This window comes from Phyllostomus hastatus, unplaced genomic scaffold (genome assembly GCF_019186645.2).
Source record: "Phyllostomus hastatus isolate PE091 unplaced genomic scaffold, TTU_PhHast_1.1 phas_scaffold_78, whole genome shotgun sequence".
In the NCBI taxonomy this organism is placed as follows: Eukaryota; Metazoa; Chordata; class Mammalia; order Chiroptera; family Phyllostomidae; genus Phyllostomus; species Phyllostomus hastatus.
This window is the reverse complement of record NW_025334041.1, coordinates 15,018,382-15,037,537: the sequence shown is the minus strand read 5'-3', so window position 1 is coordinate 15,037,537 and position 19,156 is coordinate 15,018,382. Positions and strand designations below refer to the sequence as shown.

The window sequence follows — 19,156 nt, the reverse complement described above, 5'->3', positions numbered from 1 at the left end:
ATAGCTCACCTTCTCTACAGAGCCGACAACAAGAAATACTGCTCGGATGTATTGTTACTGTAGCATTGTTTTCCTTCCTGACCTTCCCAACCACTGCTGAGTGGCCTTGCAGAACTGCAGGCAACATCTAGCTAGCACCAGCATCCTGAGTCATACTGCTCGGATAACTAGACTCCGTTTATAACTCCCGAGTGAACTGGGAAGGAAAATATCCCCTCCTTTACAAGCATGGTTCACTGGTCTGCTTGTTTGCTGGTTTTCTCCTTCTTTCAAACATATCCTGCCACGTTAAGTTCAACTTGATGGATGTATATGAATAGAAACAAAAGTCTACATCAGAGTAGATTTAGAAGAAACAGTGGTGACACATTGTTCCACAGGGTTACACTTCAAGAAATTTATAGAAGAAAATATTAGTAAAAACCATAAAGCACAAGGGGCAAGACATTAGTAGAAGAATCTTGACTGAATGAAGTGAGTAAACGTTTTAAATAAATGCGCTATAGGCCTTCATTAGGTCATAGTGGACCTGGGATACAAAAGTTAAATATACCTGTACCTAGCTTCTGTTAAAGGGAGCAAGGGAAGCAAGAAGTGAGAATGTGCAGTGTTGAAGTGAGGTCATTCCTACTTTATGTTCTGACAAGCCTACATACCACTAATGTGCACCACAAAAACACAGAAGAAAACATTAAAGAAAATAAAAAATAAATGTCAAATAGCCCAGAAAATTTTAGGCTATTCATTACTTTAAATCTTTTAAAAAATGATACATCATAATTTACTTCTCAAAAGCTCTCATGCACATACTGTAAAGAACTAAAGTAGTCAAGTTTTACAAGCTTCATCTTCCCCGTGCAGACACACATCAGAGAATCAAAGGCGTTTCACAGACATCTCTTGCATGGAAGAGGAGCAACACAGTATCTCCTACGCTGCCACCCATTTTCTGGATTTGATTCATTTCCTATGCAGTAAAACAAACCTTTATTCACTATCATGTATTAGGCATCATATTAAAACTTCCCCAGTGCAATGGTCCAGTGTGGGCAACAAACATGTGAAAAGATCATCGCAGTACGATGTGATGAGGATTGCATCAGAGCACTTAACAAGTGTGAACCAAGTGTGATAGGGGTCAAGAAGCTTCAGGAAAAAACCCTTTGAGCACATCAGTAGAACCCTAATAAGTCACAGAAGACATATCAATGTGCTGCATTTCTAATAGTGACTTACAGTCTTTGAATAAAGGGATAAACAGAGCTGAAACCACGGTGTAGATACGGCTTAGATAAAACCGTACCTAGCCCACCTGGGTCAACATCATTTAGTTGTTTATGCCCAGGAAAGGTAAGATTGTAAGCAAAACAAAACAAACAGAAACAATCTCTAATTTTTGTCTGCAGGAGGAAATTCCAATAGGATGGAGACAATAATCTGCTTACCTGGGCAAACAGCCAGCTAATCAGTCAGTTTATCAAGACTCTTTGCTTGCTGTCTCCACCAATCTTAAACCATTTCATTAACTTTGCCAAATCCGGTCAGTTCCCTGTCTTCACAGACAATGCTATCCCAGAGCTCTACAAATACCCGATTTTCTGGCTCTGAGACAAAGCTAGGCACATCAAAGTGGTGCGCTCTGTTATGCCAGTTTGAGCTCTTAGTTGTACTTTATTAACAGATTGTCTGATGATATTTGGGAGAGTTGAACAAGTACAAAATTTTTCTTTTTAAAGAAGTGCTCATTTAATTGGTGTGTACAATACAGTAGATCGTTTTTCCTCGTCATGCCAATTCACCTTTTACTAACAGGTCTATGTTGCTGATGTTAACACATGTTAATTGACTTTATCTTAGGAAGGACCCACTTAGAATACAAGATCTCTTTAAGAAGTTTGTCCTTTCTGAAACAACCTAAGTGTCCATCAGTGGATGAATGAATAAAGAAAATGTGGTGTATTTATATAAATGGAGTATTATTCAGCCATAAAAAGAAGGAAATCTTGCTATTTGTGGCAACATGGATGGACCTGGAGGGCATTATTCTAAGTAAACCGAGTCAGAGGCAAGTGCAGGGGATGCACAAAATGGTTAAAGGAATCAAAAGGTACAAAATTCCCACTATAAATATGTCATGGGGATGTAATCCTAAAAGTTCTCATTACCAGAGAAAAAAACACTTTGTAACTCTGTATGGTAATGGGTGTTGACTACACTTATTATGGTGATCATTTGACAATAGATACAAATACTGAATCATTATACCACACACCTGAAAGTACTATAACATTATATGTCAATCAAACCTCCATAATTAAAAAAAGAGGTACCATCCTTTGTAACGCAAATTACCAAACACAAAAAGATTCACTGCTGTCACCTACCAAGCCAAACATTCAGTTTATGTAAGAATCAGCTGAGGGGCTTGTTAGAAATACAGGTTTCCATTATTTACTCAAAGTGATTCTGATTCAGGGGATTTAGCACTAGGCCCAGGAATCTATTTTTAAAAGCACCAGTTTTTTCCTAATTCAGGCTGTCTTCAGATCACACTGAAGAGAAATACACACATATCCACACTAAATGTTTCACACGCTTATGAAAACAGGCTTATATTCTCTATAAATATTGTTCTATCACATGCTTTTTTTTTCAGGGAACATTGTATTATTATTTTTTGAATAGTCACATACAGATCTGTGTTGTTTTTAATGGCTACACAATATTCCACCATATTTTATCTAGTTCTCTACTAATGGTCATTTAGAGTCTTTTTTGCTTTGTTTTGCTACCACAAGGAATACTGCAATGAACACCCTTATACATCTGTGCTAAAAATTTCTGTAAAATATAGAGAGTGGAATAAGCACAGAAAAACAGCATTGCTAGGTCAGAGAGTATGTACACTTTAAAGTGTGATATAGCCTGCTGAACTACTCACCAATTCAGTTGTACCGATTTATAGTCCTGACAGTGGTCTCGGAGACAAATGATTTCCCCACACTTTTACCAATACTATTATCAATCCTGTAACCTTTATCTAGCCGAGAAGGTAAATTCTAGTTACAACCTTAATTTGCATTTTACCATGTTTTAAATAACAGAATAACCAGCATTCAATGTACCACTGCAACCCAACTATCTAAAATTCTATAAAACGTACCATAATTTATTTTTTGAAAACTTTTAACTTAACTTTATCTCTTACAAGACGAATAGGATAACTTCAAATATATGCCCAATACGTAGTATTTACTTAACATTGTCTTTTCCCAAGTGATATAAAAGAAAGAAGAGTGCGAGTCCTGAGTCTCATGTTCAAGCCCCAGCCTTGCCGCCCTGCAGCTAGGCAGCCTTGGGCAAGTGAGCTGCTCTACTGAGAGCTTCAGTTTCCTCTTTTGTAAAATGGGGATTGTACTCAATTTATAGGATTGCTGAAAATTAAATGAGATCATAATTCTAATTATAAATATTACTACTACCACAGTAATAATGCAAGGAAAATTGCCAAATGATTACAACTGTTTGTAAGTCTTCCTTATAATTATAAAATGATTATGTTGTTATTACCAAAGTCAGATTTTATTAGGTGCGTCAACTATTCATTGGGATTAATAAAATCACTAGAAGAGTGTATATTCCACAAGATGAACAACCGCTTACAAAATCACTGCTCTGGTTCTCTGTGAACGCTCCTTCAGTAGCAGTTTGGAAAATAATTCCTAAATTAGTTTCTTAGATGAAATGGAATTATCCAAATATGTAATCCACTACACGCCACAGTTTTCATTTCAGGTTTCTAAGAGGGTCCTATTTCTAAGCACACAGTAATGCAAGTAATGCCATGATTTCATACAGCCAATACATGAAAGTCTAAAATTCACTGTAATAATAAAATAATGACACTCACTGTAATATAATACATTGGAGACCTTATCATTGATTCTTTCCCCAAACTAACACCAACCTAACTTGTCTTTATTAAATGTCTCAATACTTATCATGTGCAAAGTCTTATGCTAGGTACTTTGGACATATAATCTGCACTCAAGAGATAAAGACCCATTAAAAATAAAAAGGCAAAGCATTATCTAAACTTTCCTGTGCTTTTGGTGTGACACATGATCAGCCAATGCAGCTCATGGTGCTCTCCTTCCTTTGGACAGATGCTGACGGCCCTGTCACAGTTCTCGCCCCTCAGCCACGTAAGACATAAGCAAGGATGAGATGCCGCTGCCCTTGGCTTGCTCCCAGAAGCTCTCTCTCTCGATGGCTTGACTCACCTAAGTCTTCTTTATTTTCTTCCTCCACATTATGATTTTTGCAAAATTTTATGATGATTTTTAAATGAGTAAAATGATCTGGAAAAAATATTTTTTCAGTTTTTATTTTAATGAAAGAGTCAACACTGCTGTATAAAGTATCATTTATGAAGACCATTTACATGAATACACAAAACTTCAAAAAACTCAACTCCAGTTTATTTCCATAGACTTAAAAAGGTTAAGAGCACATAAAAATATCCAAAGTCATAGGTTATTCCTTAGGAATGTAAACTCTAGGAATACAATCAGAAACAGGTATACTTACTATGAAAAGATTAGTACCACTATGTGATTAGAAGGAAAGATAAGGAGTGCACAATAAACTCCACCCAAGAGAAAGCAACAGCATGTGAAATAGGATCTTGAGTTTTCTAGTAGAAACTTCACGGCAAGACACAGGTAGGTACTATAATGCCACTAGAAAAAACCACAAAAACATTTTCCAAAATGTTCACTGCTGGTCTCTTTAGATATGCACAGGTTACAAAGCATGGAAGACAACGTATTTATGTTCTCTGAGGAAGAATCTAACAATATTACACATAAATGTGAATAACTCAATGTACTGAGTATAATTTTACTAAGCAAGAAATCTAAAAGTATGAATTCATGCTAATTAAACAACTAGAGAGTTTTTATTTTTCATCCAAAGATAGGGAAAACACTACTGTACATTAATTTTTATCTACAATGCTTAGTTTAAGTACCCATCAAATTATTCCTTCTTTTTTAAATGGCTTTTTAAAAAATATTTTTTTCACTTACATTATTTAACATATATATTGCCTTAAATTATATTTCCTTTAATAAAGTACAGATTTATTGTGCCTACAGACTCAAATGTTTACAACATATTTAAAATGTTTGCTTAAAATTGTCTCAGAGTACATTGTTCTCTATAATTTAAAGGGTCTAACGCTTTATTTTTATTCTTCCAAAATAGGCATAAAACCCTTAAAACTGGGATCATCTTTATTTTGGTTTAAAAAATATATTTCCCTTTAATTCAACTTTTTGCTTTTAAATGAGTAATGTTTGCTAAGCAGTTAAGTCATAATTGAAAGGGGCAATAAAATATTGCTTTTTCAAAATGAACTTTGTCATTTAAGGACTGAGAATTTCTACTCTACAGTCCACAAAGGGTCCATAAAACGTTCGCTGGTGTTATACAAAGGATTCTAGGATGCTCGCGTGCCCTGGGTCCTCTGGGAGAGGTCTACTTTCTTTCCTTTGAAAAGTCTTCCTTGCTTCTCTCTCCACTTGGATTCCAAAAGGCAAATGCTGGGGCCCAGTTTCACTAGAATACCACCAGGGCTGGGGTATTTGGAGAGTGAGAGGTTTAAACTGTGGAATGGAGCTCAATTTCTGCTCAGATCCTCCGAGCAATGGGGTGCAAGGCCCCAATCTGATGCAGAATCCCTCTCATGCTAAAAAAAGGTATTATTCTGGATAAGTAGGAGGTCTTTGACCAAATGGACACATCAGCATCTTTATGAGCAAATTATCTACAAAAGCCACCTCAACTTTCAAATTTGGAAAGGTGAGTAGAGAGAGAATAGTAGGGATAATTCCAATTGAGTACCACAGTTAGCAATATCCAGTATTTGTAATAGCTATAAAAACTTCAAATGTATAATCCTTATTTGAAATAGTATCAAAGGCACTAATAAAGAATTATACTGTTACTATAACTCCATACTCCAGAAAATTAACTGTTGGAAATTACTGGGAGCAAAAATTCAGAACCACTGCAGTGAGTAAGCCTTCAGAGATTTTAAAAGAATGCACACGTGCAGACTTGCTGTGCAGTGTTTAAAATCGTCTCAGAGTCCATTGTTTTCATACACTATAAAAGCACGGTACACTTTTCATAGTCAAAATTATGGATATCTACAGCCCTGATTTCATGTATGGTTAACAAGAAAAATATAAAATGTTATATTTTTATTGTAAAATAAATGACAATCACTAAAAATTTATAATTAGAGGACTTATAAATCATGTCATTAGCACTATTACAAACTGATTTGCCATCTAGGGTTGTGATACCACTGAGAATTCTAAATATTAGATAAGTGATTTATTTGTACTTTGATATTCCCTTCTCAAACTTTATTGTACATAAAAATTAGTTGAGGGTCTTGCCAAAATGCAGATTATGATTCAGTAGGTCTGAGATGACTCTGAAATCCTGCATTTTTAACAAGACGCCAGGTGATGGTGAGGCTACTTAGCAGCCCTCAGACCACGTGAGTGGCAACGATCTGGAGCAAAACCAAAACGCGTTCCCACTCTCGCAGCCGAACATTAAGATCTCGTCTCTCATTGTGCCAGCTAATGCCTCCACAAGCTTATGCCACAATATTTCCTAAGCACCTTAACTTGCTTAATATGCCAATCTTTTAAGTTAGTTCTTAAGATTTGTAATACTATTAGTAGCTATGCCTAGGGGAAATTCTTTGTTAAAAAAATTACAAAAGGACAGCAAGAAATTCACAGTGACATTTTACGAACATTTTAAATTGTACACAGGATTCTTATTAAATTAATGCTATATCAACTTTTACTGTCTGGCTGCCTTACTTTTTTTTAAACTATAATTTATGCCAATAATTTATTATTTATGCCATCTTATTCCATCTCTATTACTGGATTACAACAATCAAATTTACTGATGTGAAAACCCATATTCTATTCAGGGTTAATGAATGAAAATGAGTTCATGCCTTTTGGATAATTAGATTTATAAATGGTAGCCAAAACAGTCATGGTCAGAACCGAATTTATATTGTAAATGTGTTAGCACTCGACACACGTTTGTCACATATTTGAGCTCTGCATAAGCAGGTATAAGAAAAAAACTCATATTCTCTCTGTGTGACCACAGCTAGGGACCACAAGTAAGAAAACCACTCTGTACCAAAAGTGAGAACAGACCAAGCAGACAGCTCCCAGAGCCTTCTTTCCCGGTCAGCTTTCTCTCATCCTCAGCCTTGCTTTCTCTCTCGCACTCTGAAGTATTACTTAGATATTCTTGATTTACAGGAACTTCAACCATAGCTAAAATGGCCATCACTAGCAAACACCGACCTTTTATGTCCAACTAGGAGTCACATAGTTCTCTGTGACTACATACAAGTTTGCTTAGCTTCTACAATGTTGCCCTTTTGGGGGGTGCAGGGAGAACTACATTAATTATTGTATCATAACCAGAACATTTAAAACAGGCTTGTTTACAAAATAAAAAACACATTTAATTTTTCTCATATTTATAATTTTAAATTTGAGAACACAAACATAAATAACCCTAAATCAGTTAATATGTAAATGTCCTTTGTCCATATTTCACTGTCTTTATTTTTTATGACATTTTATAGATTAAAAAAAATTTACCTAGTTTCCTTCATTTGCACACAAACAATAGGGCTGACACTGGCATCCTGAGAGTCGTGTTGCAAGGTCTACAGTTTCCAGGGAGTCTTCAGTGATGTGTGCTCTGAATCATGGCCGTCCGAACTAACTAGAGTTTCTGAAGCCAAGCAGGAGTTGCACGTCTGCCTCATCCTTTAAAAAACAGTTCATGGATACTTCCTTTTATTCTGAAGGCCAAACTTACATTTACGGGGATAGGAGTTCTTAGGGGGTGGAAACCACCCATGAGCTCACATGAGATGTTACCAATCTAATCAGACAACCTGCCAAAATGGATTGTCATACTGACAACCTCAGAGCAACAGGAACAAAGAAAAAAAAAAAAGAAAAAACACACAGCCAATAAATAACAACACCATATTTCAACTTACTGCAACCTAGACATTATTCCCTTCACAAAGTCAAGGTAACCTTCAGAATTTAAGACAGCAAGGCTCTGCCAGAAACAGGGCTGAAAGACCCCCGGCACTTTCATAAAGAGGCAAAGTCGTATTTCCAGATTCACTGGTCACACAAGAAAACTCTTAAAAATTAATCCGTGGACAAAGTAATGCTAATACTGGGAGGTCTCTGCTGACCTGACTGATGCTTCATTGGAAGTTCCGTCCGCTCAGAAACGTAAATAAGCTTTTCTTCTTGGAGACTACAAGCGGAAAACCTGTTGGCATCTGTCCCAGTCCCACAGCCAACAACAGGTGATGGGTTATGTGGGACTGTGACACCGCTGACTTGTTCAAAGGATTTACTAAATACAGTCGCAGCAGTCTTAGCCAAACCATGGCTGTTAGGTTTAGGCAGGGACTGGCTGGTTGTTAACGTAAGTCTCTTCAAAGAGAGAAGCTCAAGATTCTCACTTTGGGCTCTCTGAGTGTGTTTTCGAGCAAAGTGATCTTTGCAAGACTCCCCAATAGTTTCTTTTTCTTTTCCTCCAGTCTTGCTTCCTCCTGACCGTCTCTGAGTCTTTCCTGCACTTGCTTTGCTACCAGAATTGTGACTATGGTTTGATAACCCTGACTGGCTGGTACTGGATGCAGCTCTGGAATAAAATCCCTCGTCAACTTCGGATATGTCCATCAGTTCTTCTTGACCTGTTAATTCTGTGTTTCCTAAACAGAGAAATAACAAGGATTAATGAACATTAAGTATTTTCAGCAATTATTTTTTTCATGATTAATACCCAATCAATTACACTTTAAATAAGTCATACTTGAGCATAATTAGGGAAAGCAACAGATTATAAAACAAAATCAAAGAATAAATCAAAATATTCTTCAAAATATCAAAGATAATTCATTATAATTAAATAGCAGTAATTTATAGCATATTATACAAAATGCATGCCATAAACCACACCCCACTGTGTTTTAGAGAGAGTTTTCTTACTATTCATGCAAAAGATCAGAAGTAATTAGGAAAAATACCACACAGTAAAGTTAAGGGCAAACTCTCCTCCAGTAACAAAGCAGTAGAAAATCAAAGCTCTTACAAAGGAACTTTTTACATAATAGTATTAAATTATTTTTTTAAAATTGTAAAGGTTGTATACTATAGTCCAGATTATTTATAAAGATTAAAAAATAGACTATAAGTATCACAAGCTCAACCTTGTTCAAATTCTATATACATTACCCTTCGTATCAAAGACGGCAAAAATATAAACATGAAATAATTTTTTATCTCAAAATATGAGCAGAAAATTATTCTGGAGGCAGTTTTCTGCCTCGGTTTTCATAACAATCTACTCAGAGACAATATAAGTACGACCATTCCAAAGAACATCAAGAGTCATTGAGAAATTACGGTGCATAATTCATGCATTTTGATTATTAGATGACATGCAAAATTTGTGTGACTACGCAACTGTCCCTTAACACATGCAGCAGTGGCCCTTTTCCGTGAGGTACCTTGGAGTGCAGCTATACAGTGCTGCGCTAAAACTGCACTCTGCCCGGTGAGCTTATTCCGTCCTCCATCATTTTTCTTACAGATTTTTGTCTCCTGATCTCGGGCAAGCCTTTGCTTTCAGTTCTAGGGTCTGTGGCTGTGTCCTGCACACCCTGCATATGCTGAGCATCAATCTCTCCTAGTGCTCTGCCTTTTTCCCCATTCCCGGTTCTCTCTCCGGCCACATTTGTGACACTAATCTCAGGAATGACAAGGATGCCCAATGCAGTAGTATCGTTATTGTTGTCAGGTTGCTCTAGAATTGAAGATGATAAGACAAAATGATGGCTGAAAACGAAACAAAATAAAAATGCAAAACAAGAAAAACAAAAGATTCAAAACAAAAACTGGACGACTGAATGTTATGAATTAAGTCAAATGTTTGCACTGCAGAAATGTCCATAATTTACAATATTGAAGCACTAGAGACAATAGGGTCATATACTTTATTTTCAATGACAATGAAAAAAATTCACAGAACATCAATTTCTGTTCTGTATTTTTTCACACATGTATTTGACAAGGACTACGAAACATAATTTTTCAATAAATTAAATAGGATTTCTACTGTTTGAAGATAATATTGTGAACTTATTTGCAAAGCCCTAGGCAAATACTCAAGGGCATACAGCCAAACCTCTGGCTTTTGTCGACAAAAGGAACCAAGCCACTTAGGGATTCCCCTTTGTACAATTAAAACTCTATTTTTTATTAGATTTCACTGAGGCTGACTTAATAAATCACAATACTGGAAAAAGGTTCATCCACTTGTGATTTCATAGTTAATAATGCTACAGGTATACTTCTTATCTCACATACCAATCATCTTGTATGTTAGTATTAATGCAGCTGTGATATAACTAAACTGCCTATTCCTGTAGACTCGTACTAATTCCATAAATTTAGGCCACCGGCTTGTAACAAGTTATTACTAAACTGGAGAAAAATAAAAATAGATTTGGAAAAGCAAATTGTGTGTCACTCCTTTATTCTGAAAATGGTCATTGTAATCAAAACATAGGAATGAATCTCCTGACTAGTTACTACTTATAGACATTTTATTCTGTATCTGAAATGACAAAGGCATGCTTTTATTTAAAGCTGTCAAGGAAATATCTGTAAGAAATAGGGAAAAATAGCATGAATATATCTACCATAGGCCAGTAATGAAAGTAAAGTTCACAACAACATAAGACTATGTAAAACATTACATACTCATGAAAATGTAGACCACAAGTCTGCTTGAGGGATATTACCTACTACTTTCAAATATTTTTCATGATAAGATTATCATGCCCTCACTAACGGTGCTAAAGCACGTGAAACAGTGACAGGTAGTAAAAGAACGGAGGCCACGGACACACGCTCCCAAACTTTGGATCATAAACTCTGTAGCACACCGGTGTCATCTGGGAATCTTTAAGAACTACTGATGCCTGGCTCTTTCCCTAGGCATTCTGATTTAATTCTTATGAGGTGTGACCTGGTCACTAGGGTTTCTAAGAGCTCCCAGGTAACTAATGTGCATCAAAGTTTGGGAACCGTGGTTTTATTCTGATTCTGTCAAATTTTGAAAACTTAAAACTGAAGTTACTATGGAGGCCCTGGGCACCCCATCTCCAGCAGGAATCTGTGCTCCTAGAGGTCCTCAGAACTTCCTGTTGCCCTGGGCTAGCTGGCCAGAGTGTGGCTGTAATAATTTCTCATCTACCTAGTGCTTCAGAAAAATCTGGCTGAAGGTTCCCTCAAAGAAATTTTTATTTCCTAGACAGACCAAAGCACGTTGGTAAGGTAGCACCACACTGCAGCTTCTGGGTACCCCTCATACAGGTTTAATAAGGCTAGAAAGTTGCAACTGAGCCTGTTCTCCATTGCTAATAGCTGTCTTCAAAGCGAGGGCAAGTAAAGTCACAGTGATGTACATGCCAGAGGCCACTGAAGCCGAGAGTGAAATCATCACTGCGTTGTTGGGTGACGGCCAAGACTCGTCCACTTACATTGTAGAAGCAGTCACAGAAGATCTATTAAGGCACCATCGGTCCAAAAAATGACAAATTGTGGACATTCTCCAGACATGACAAAGCCAATGCATATGAACACTTAACACAATTCTAAAAGATAAGCATAGGTGGCCTAGCAGAATAGGAAGTAACACCACTTACACTGAATGGCACTAAATAGTGTTTTTAGAGAGGGTTCACATAGTATCATTCCATTACATCCTCAAAACGTTGTGTTATAGTGAGCCCCGGAGGCAGGCAGCCTGACTCCCATCCACAGACAAGGAAACTGAAGTTCAGGAAGAGCGGCGCGGCTCTTCGGTGGGCAGCCAAACAAAAAAAATCTCTCGACTTCGACTGTCCATTCTAACGTACCAAAAATTCAAACTCTATTCATCAAAGTCAGTTTGAGTTAAATGTCCTCTGACATCCTTCAATTAGGTTTCATTTATTTGCTTAGATTCCTAGTCATTTAATGCAAACCCAATAATTTGCTTTGGCTAAAGAGAAGGAAGAGCAAATAAATGTCTCTAAGAAAACCTAAGTTAGTTTTTCTTTAATTGCATTTACTTTTTAAAAGATGCCAAACATGTATTAATTTCAAATGGTGAAAATTTAGAATTCTGCAAGAAAAAAACTATAAAATGACAGTCATCATCATCATCACCATCATACTATAAAGCAGCACTAGGCAACTGGACTGCTAACAACATTTACTGGAATAGTGGCGAGATCTGCAGCCCAAGAAGCAATGATATCAAAAATTTAAAACCGTGAAATCAAATGGCAAATAGAAAAAAATAAGACCACATGTTTTTTCACAAGCAGAAATCTTTGACTAATTAATATATGCATGTTCCATCAAAAATGGTAAAAATGACAAAATTTTTAACTGCTTGTTAAAGTAAACTCATAAAGAGCACAAAGTTCTGTATGGAGATAGAAAGAACAGAAATATAATTCTCAGGAAAATTGCAGAAGAAAGACAATTATGTAACTCCAACAAACATTTGCTACATGCTCTTGCTCTCCATTGCAATCCATTGCTCTCCATTGCTCTCCATTATCTCTCCGACATCTGCCCCTGTCCAGCTCTGTGACCCAACCCCCCAGAACCCCTCTTCTGACTGGTCTTACTGCTCCCTAGGCCTGGAATGCTGTTCCCCGTATAGCTACATGACTCACTCCTTATTTCCTTCACGTTTTTTCTCAAAAATTTCCTCCTTAGCAAAGCCTTCCCTGACCACCCCATCGATATGCCCCATATCCCATGTACCCTCCTCCCTATTTTGTTTTTCCTTTTTTAGTATTTGAGACTGCTTTTCTCATTTTTTAAAATTTAGTGGTTATCATATTTTTTCCAAAACTTTGTTTTTTACTCTTAGCACTTAATCACTCTCTGACTTCCAGTTATTATCTTGTCTGCTAGATGTAAGTCCCATGAGGGCGGGGATTTTTGTCTGGTCCCTGCTGTGTACCCAGTACCTAGGAATTATGTGTTTGCATATAGGAGGTACTCGATAAATATTTGTTTGAACTTTCTGTTATGAGATGAAATTATTGTTAGAATAAACAAAAATTTTAGAAGACATGAGAAAGGTAGGCTAGGAATGTATTACTTAAATTTAAATATATAGAGATATATATAATATACAACTTATGCTGATACGAACTTTTATATGACAGAGAAAAGCAAAGGTTCTTCGGAAAAATTAAGGAGCCACTTCTAAATATGGGTGTAGTAGAATATTTAGTAACATCAAAAAGATTTTTTAAAAATCTATCGTTCCTTTATTGTGTCATCCATAGGATAACATACACAGGTTAAAAAAGGCAGTTTAACCTTTCATTAAGAAAATCATAGAGAAGATTTTTTAAGGGAGTATAAATGCATAAGAAAACAGAATCTCTTTAAAAGCCCAGAACTTAAAAATCGGTGCAAAAGGTGTCATGATTGTTCTATACCTATAAAAATAATACTTACATTTGATTTCAAATAACATGAAAAGTTTGAAAAAGATCCAAAGACAAACTTCTCAGAGACTAGTTTAACCTCTATAGAGGCTTGTGTAACCTCTATCAATAGGTAAACTTCTCTCCATACACAGAAATCAGGAGAGTTAAAGAATACTCCTAATAGACATTTCCAAATTGGTTCTCAAAGGCACTCAATCATTTCTCCCCACAACATTTCTTCTGGCTTTGAGGGGAAGAAAAAAGGTGGAACAAATTACAAATATTATTAAACCTGATGATGAAAAGCTGTGATTTCTCCCCTATGTAATTTTATATTCCCAAATATCTACCCCATTATATAACTCAAGAAACTCTTTATCCTCACTTCAGTTTTTATATTTTCAAGGACAAACTGTTTACTAAAAGTAATAACTTAAATTAAGGAACAATTTATTTATTCATAGAATTCACACAGCTCTAGACTCAGACTGCTTTATAAGTCTAAAGTAATCTAGTTATGACCCCAGGCACTTACAAAATTTATTTGCAAAAACAATAAAGTAAGCTGAAGCTTAAAAAAAAATCCATACCTTAAATGTCTACATCACACAATTCTGACATTAATTATTCAAAGTATTTTACAGTATTAAACCCCGAAGAAAATTCACATACATTTCTATACAAATTATAGGATATAAATATTTAAATGTCATAAAATGCCTAAACAGCTTCATAACCTTTAATCCAGTCAGGTTATATTTATAATTTATCCTATTCAATAGAAGAAAAATACTATCTATATCATTACACTATTCATTGTTGTATTATCTATAATAGCAAAAAGTTAAAAACAAAATACTTAACATATTAAGAGAGTAGTTAAGTAAATGATGGAATATCAACTCAATGGATGTGGTATTATGTAGCCATTAAAATAATTGGAGTTACTATGAGGACTCTGGAAAATGTTTGACAATGTTAACTGAACAAAAGCAAAATAACAAAAAATGAATTTCTAAAATTTTAAATAGAGCACAACTATGAAAAATACATACATGTAGCAAAAATTGTAAAATTATAACTCTTCAAGTACTGGGATTATAAGTGAATATCCTTCTATCCAGTTTACTATTATGTTGTTATGCTACTTTTCAATATAACAAGAAGGAACAAATTGCTCAACCTATATTATAAATTTATCATTCATTCACTCACTCTTACATTCAACTACTATTTATTGAGCAACTAGTAGGCACCAGACATTGTTTTAGCCTCTGGGGACACAGTAGCCAACTAGACAAAGACCCTGTCCTCACAGAGATTACTCCATAGAATGGAGATTAAGTAAAGGAGAATTTCAGATAGCGCAAGTAGCAATGAAAAAAATAAGAATAGTGGGAGAGAGTAAGCAGGGTGCTAGGAGAGAAAGTCTACTTTAGATATGTGGTTGGGAAGCTCTCTCTGAGGGATATTTGAGCTGAGATCTGAATGATGAAAAAGCACTGGCTATAAAACGTTGTGGAGTGAGAATTCAAGCTGGCACTTTTTCATCACTTAAAACTCAGCTTAAATATCCCAAATGGCTAGTACAAAGCGCCTAAAGCAGAAATGGCTTACTATGCTGAAGGACTAGAGGGAAGGGTGAGAGTGATCTTCAAATGAGGTCAAAGCGGTAGGTAAGACATCATATCACCGGGGCCAGCTATGCCACAGTACAGAGTTCAGGGTTTGCTCTGATTACAGTGGGCAGCCATGGACAGGTGCACTGACAAACTATTTGCATACTTTATTAGCATTTTTTGTTCAACAGAAGACAAATTTGTGTAATGCAAAATAGTGAGCATGAAGCATGTCCTGTGTTAGAAAGAACAACACTGTCACAGCTCACAGCCTGGCCTGGGCAATAATTTGCAAAGCATATTAGAGGAAAGTGAGGCTGCCAGAGAAACACAGAGTAAGGTCCTGGCAGCTAAAGGACTGCACTCGGAGCAAGTACATGAAGACTAAGAAACCTGGCTCCTGAAGCCAAAGGTGGGCTTTCCATATAAGAAAGGAGCAGCCCCCAGAAAAATGCAGGGTGGACCAGAACGATTTATCCGTAGACACACTGGTTAGGAGCTATCACCAGTTTCCTTGAGTAAAGAAGGGTCAATCAAGTCTTGAGCTTTTGTTACATATATAGTAAATGACACACTTCTCCTTACTGAGGTAGATTCAGTCACTCTCAGTAACTTCTTTTGTCATCTTTATTAAGTCTCGAGTTAAAAAAAAATTATTCAAGAATTGCAACGTGGATGCTGCTGAACCAGGGGAATCCTTCATGATGAGTAAAGATCCTCACTACCAGACAGACCGAAAACGGGTAAGCAACATGTCACAAAACTGTCTATGAAAGCTTGTTTCTTCCTCTGTGTGCGACGTGCAACAGACGCTCCTAAAAAGGCTGTAGTACTCAGTAATAAGTAGTGATAAATAATAACTTCATTAACTGCAGAATTATGTAAAGCTTCCTTCGTAAAAAATGTAGAATAACAGTTAACAAACAAGTGTGTTTGCCTAAGACCAGTAATTCTGAAATATCTTACTTCTCTGTATAGAAGTATTCTACTTTCTTTTACCTAGAAATAGACTAAGCTGTTTTTGTTTTTTTCCAAAGTTGGCTAAGACAGGATTCATTCTTTTTTAAACCTAATGTTCATATGTGTCAATTGTACCAACATAATACTTTAGCTCTTTGGTTAATATATCCTCCTTTTTCTTTTAGTCATCTAATATTTCCTAATATTTTATTTTGTCCTTCATGAGTATAAAGTTCCATATCAAGAATGCCAGTTAAAATTCATGCAATGTTAATTTTGGCCAGAAGGAAATGGTTATTTTTGGTCTAAATGTTTTATTATCTATACTGGGAAAGGAAAATTTTTTCCTCAAATAGCACCTTAGAATCTGAAAATAACAGAGCTTCTCAAAATGTTATTAAAAGCCTTTCTTACAAATCTGTTAGTTTTTATTCTAAATGTCCTGATTATAAGTATAGAAAACTTTTAAATTAAAAACATAAGCATTATATACTTCTAATTGCAGATGCAAAATTCCAATAGCCAATTCTTTTAAGTTTGCTACTTTAAAATAATCATTTCTGCATTTTTCAAAATGCTTTTATAACTATTAGCAACTTTGTTTCAACTAAATGCTTTTCTCATAAAGTCATAAAAATCAGATCCACAAAATAAATGTTCCATCTCAAGATTTGTATCTAGAAAGATATTGCAGTATCTAGAAAGAAGACTAAATGTTCTGAAATATTTGTAGATAATAATTTTTAAAGTATTTAATTGAAATACACTTTTTAAAATTTATTTTTTATCTTCACCCAAGGTCATTTTCTTTTCCATTGCTTTTAGAAAGAAAGAAAGAAAGAGAGAGAGAGTGAGAGAAAAAAAATTGATATAGAGAACAACATCAACGTCTTCTCCATTGTGCCCTGACTGGGGGTTGAGCCCAAAACCAAGGTATGTGCCCTGACAAGGGATTGAACTGGCAACCTTTCAGTTTCCAGACAACACTCCAACCAACTGAGCCACACTGGCCAGGACCAAAATACACTCTTATAATTTTTCAGTTTTGTTTAACACTTAGAAAGTGAGTAATGTCCTGTTTCACCAATACAGTATTATACAATAGAAATGTAACATTTTCTAAATCAATGACCAGTTTTTAAAAAATTATTTTCCGAGATGAATGCTACTTCATATTGTTCCTTTTCTTTTCTCATCTAATAAGTTAGGACTAAATCACTTAGCAAAATGAAACAAATCAATTTTTTATCATTAAAAAAAGAACAGGTGTCTGAATTTCATTTTATTTAAATTTATTTAAACACCATGCCATCATTTAAATAGAAACATAATACTGAAAATGCAATAAAACTGCTATAATGACATGAAATTTCACTTACATAAATTGTAAAATTCACCTATGTAAATTGTATTTTGTTTGATTTTTCACTAAAACCTTCCATATAATTAATTAAATACTCTAAAATTCCCATGGTACTTATTTATATTACTGTCAGAAAACTTTAAAATATCTGCAGTTCTGATTTTCTGTTCTTTTTCACTACTTAAAATGTTCTGCTCTTGGATCCCCCAGTCAAAATAATCAAATGCAGTGTTATAAAAATAAACTGCCTGACATATGCCAGGACCAAAAGTAGGACAAAATGAAAAGGATCTAGCTTACAAGTATTGCTTTTATTATTGATACCTAGCTGATACAAACAGTTGTAACCATACATAAATGAAGAATACAAGTTCACTCTGTTCTATTTTCTTGTTAATTTGGGATTGAGAAAACAGGCATTAAAATAACATTCTAAAAATCATGACTGTAATGGTAACATAAATATCAGCTAATAAAGTTAGAGTACTGTACTTCAGGGTTATAGAAACTACGAAAAAATCATTAAATGGATTGTTACTGTTTATAACATATGTATCCTTTTGCGTTTGATACTATATTCAAACTAAACAAGTTTATTTCAAATTGAGAAATATGGAAGAGCTAATGAATCACAGGACCATTTGAATAGCAAAGTAGGTAATACAAACTTACCAAGAACATAATTATGATGTAGCTAACAAAACAAATTTAACAGTTCTTAATTAACAACCAGCCTTTATGGAGAGCTTCTAAAGTACGCCAAGTGCTGTTCACTCGTCTCATCTCATGAATACACAAACAGAAGAAATGGTGGGCAGTAGTACAGAACTGGGGTTTCACCAGCTAGGCCTTTTCATTAGATAACTAGTTGGTAAAAACTGTAAGCACTCATTATTTGCAACCATAACTTAATTAGGGGACTTCTGTAGAATGAAAAAGTGATATTTCAACAACTATTTTGAAAGAAAGGAGGAGAGTTGGTTCCATTGTTCCAAGTATAGATAATTTTTTAAAAGTAGAAAAGTGAGTCATGGTGGTAGTAAAATAAGACAAAAAAGTAGCGATTAAATTTGCTCTGGAAGAGAAGAGGGAATGGAAATATGCAAGGAAATAAATAAGCATAGGATGTATGAAAGAATCTTGAAATGCTAAGAATCATACAGGGATTTAATAAAAAGGGCTCTTATAGCTGGTATGACAGATAATGAATATAGCTTTAGAGGTAGCATTTAAGGGTGACTTAGTATTAAAGCATAATTTTAAAGAAATACTTTGTTTTCTTTTTTAAATATTAAAATTTTTCTTTAAGAAAATATTTAAAAATAAAATTGCATTATTATTAATTTTAAAAGTTAACAGATTATTTCACTGTTATATCTTTCTTATTGGAATTTTCACTTTGACTCATGTTTATGGGCATAATTTAATGGTTCTTCTTCTTTCCTTATTTAATGCTTTTAAATATTTATTCTCTTCCTCTAATTTCATTTTACTTTCAAATTATGAATTGTAAATTGACTTCAAACTGTTGGCTACTTAAAAATCTAGGTTTAAAAA

At 35.0% G+C, this 19,156-nt stretch overlaps 1 protein-coding gene across 3 annotated transcripts in view; it reads right to left on the bottom strand.

Moving 5' to 3' along the window:
• Positions 1–4,396: 4,396 nt before the first annotated feature.
• The window catches only part of FAM126A (family with sequence similarity 126 member A), a 60,517-nt gene continuing 45,757 nt past the window's right edge, over positions 4,397–19,156 (bottom strand). For 2 of the 3 annotated variants that reach the window (XM_045828192.1, XM_045828191.1), the window contains one exon: positions 4,397–8,863. In XM_045828192.1, coding sequence (XP_045684148.1) covers positions 8,289–8,863 — 575 coding nt within the window. In that variant the 3' untranslated portion in view covers positions 4,397–8,288. Of the gene's footprint in view, positions 8,864–9,661; positions 9,958–19,156 lie in introns of all 3 variants that reach the window. The other variant, XM_045828193.1, reaches the window with a different exon arrangement.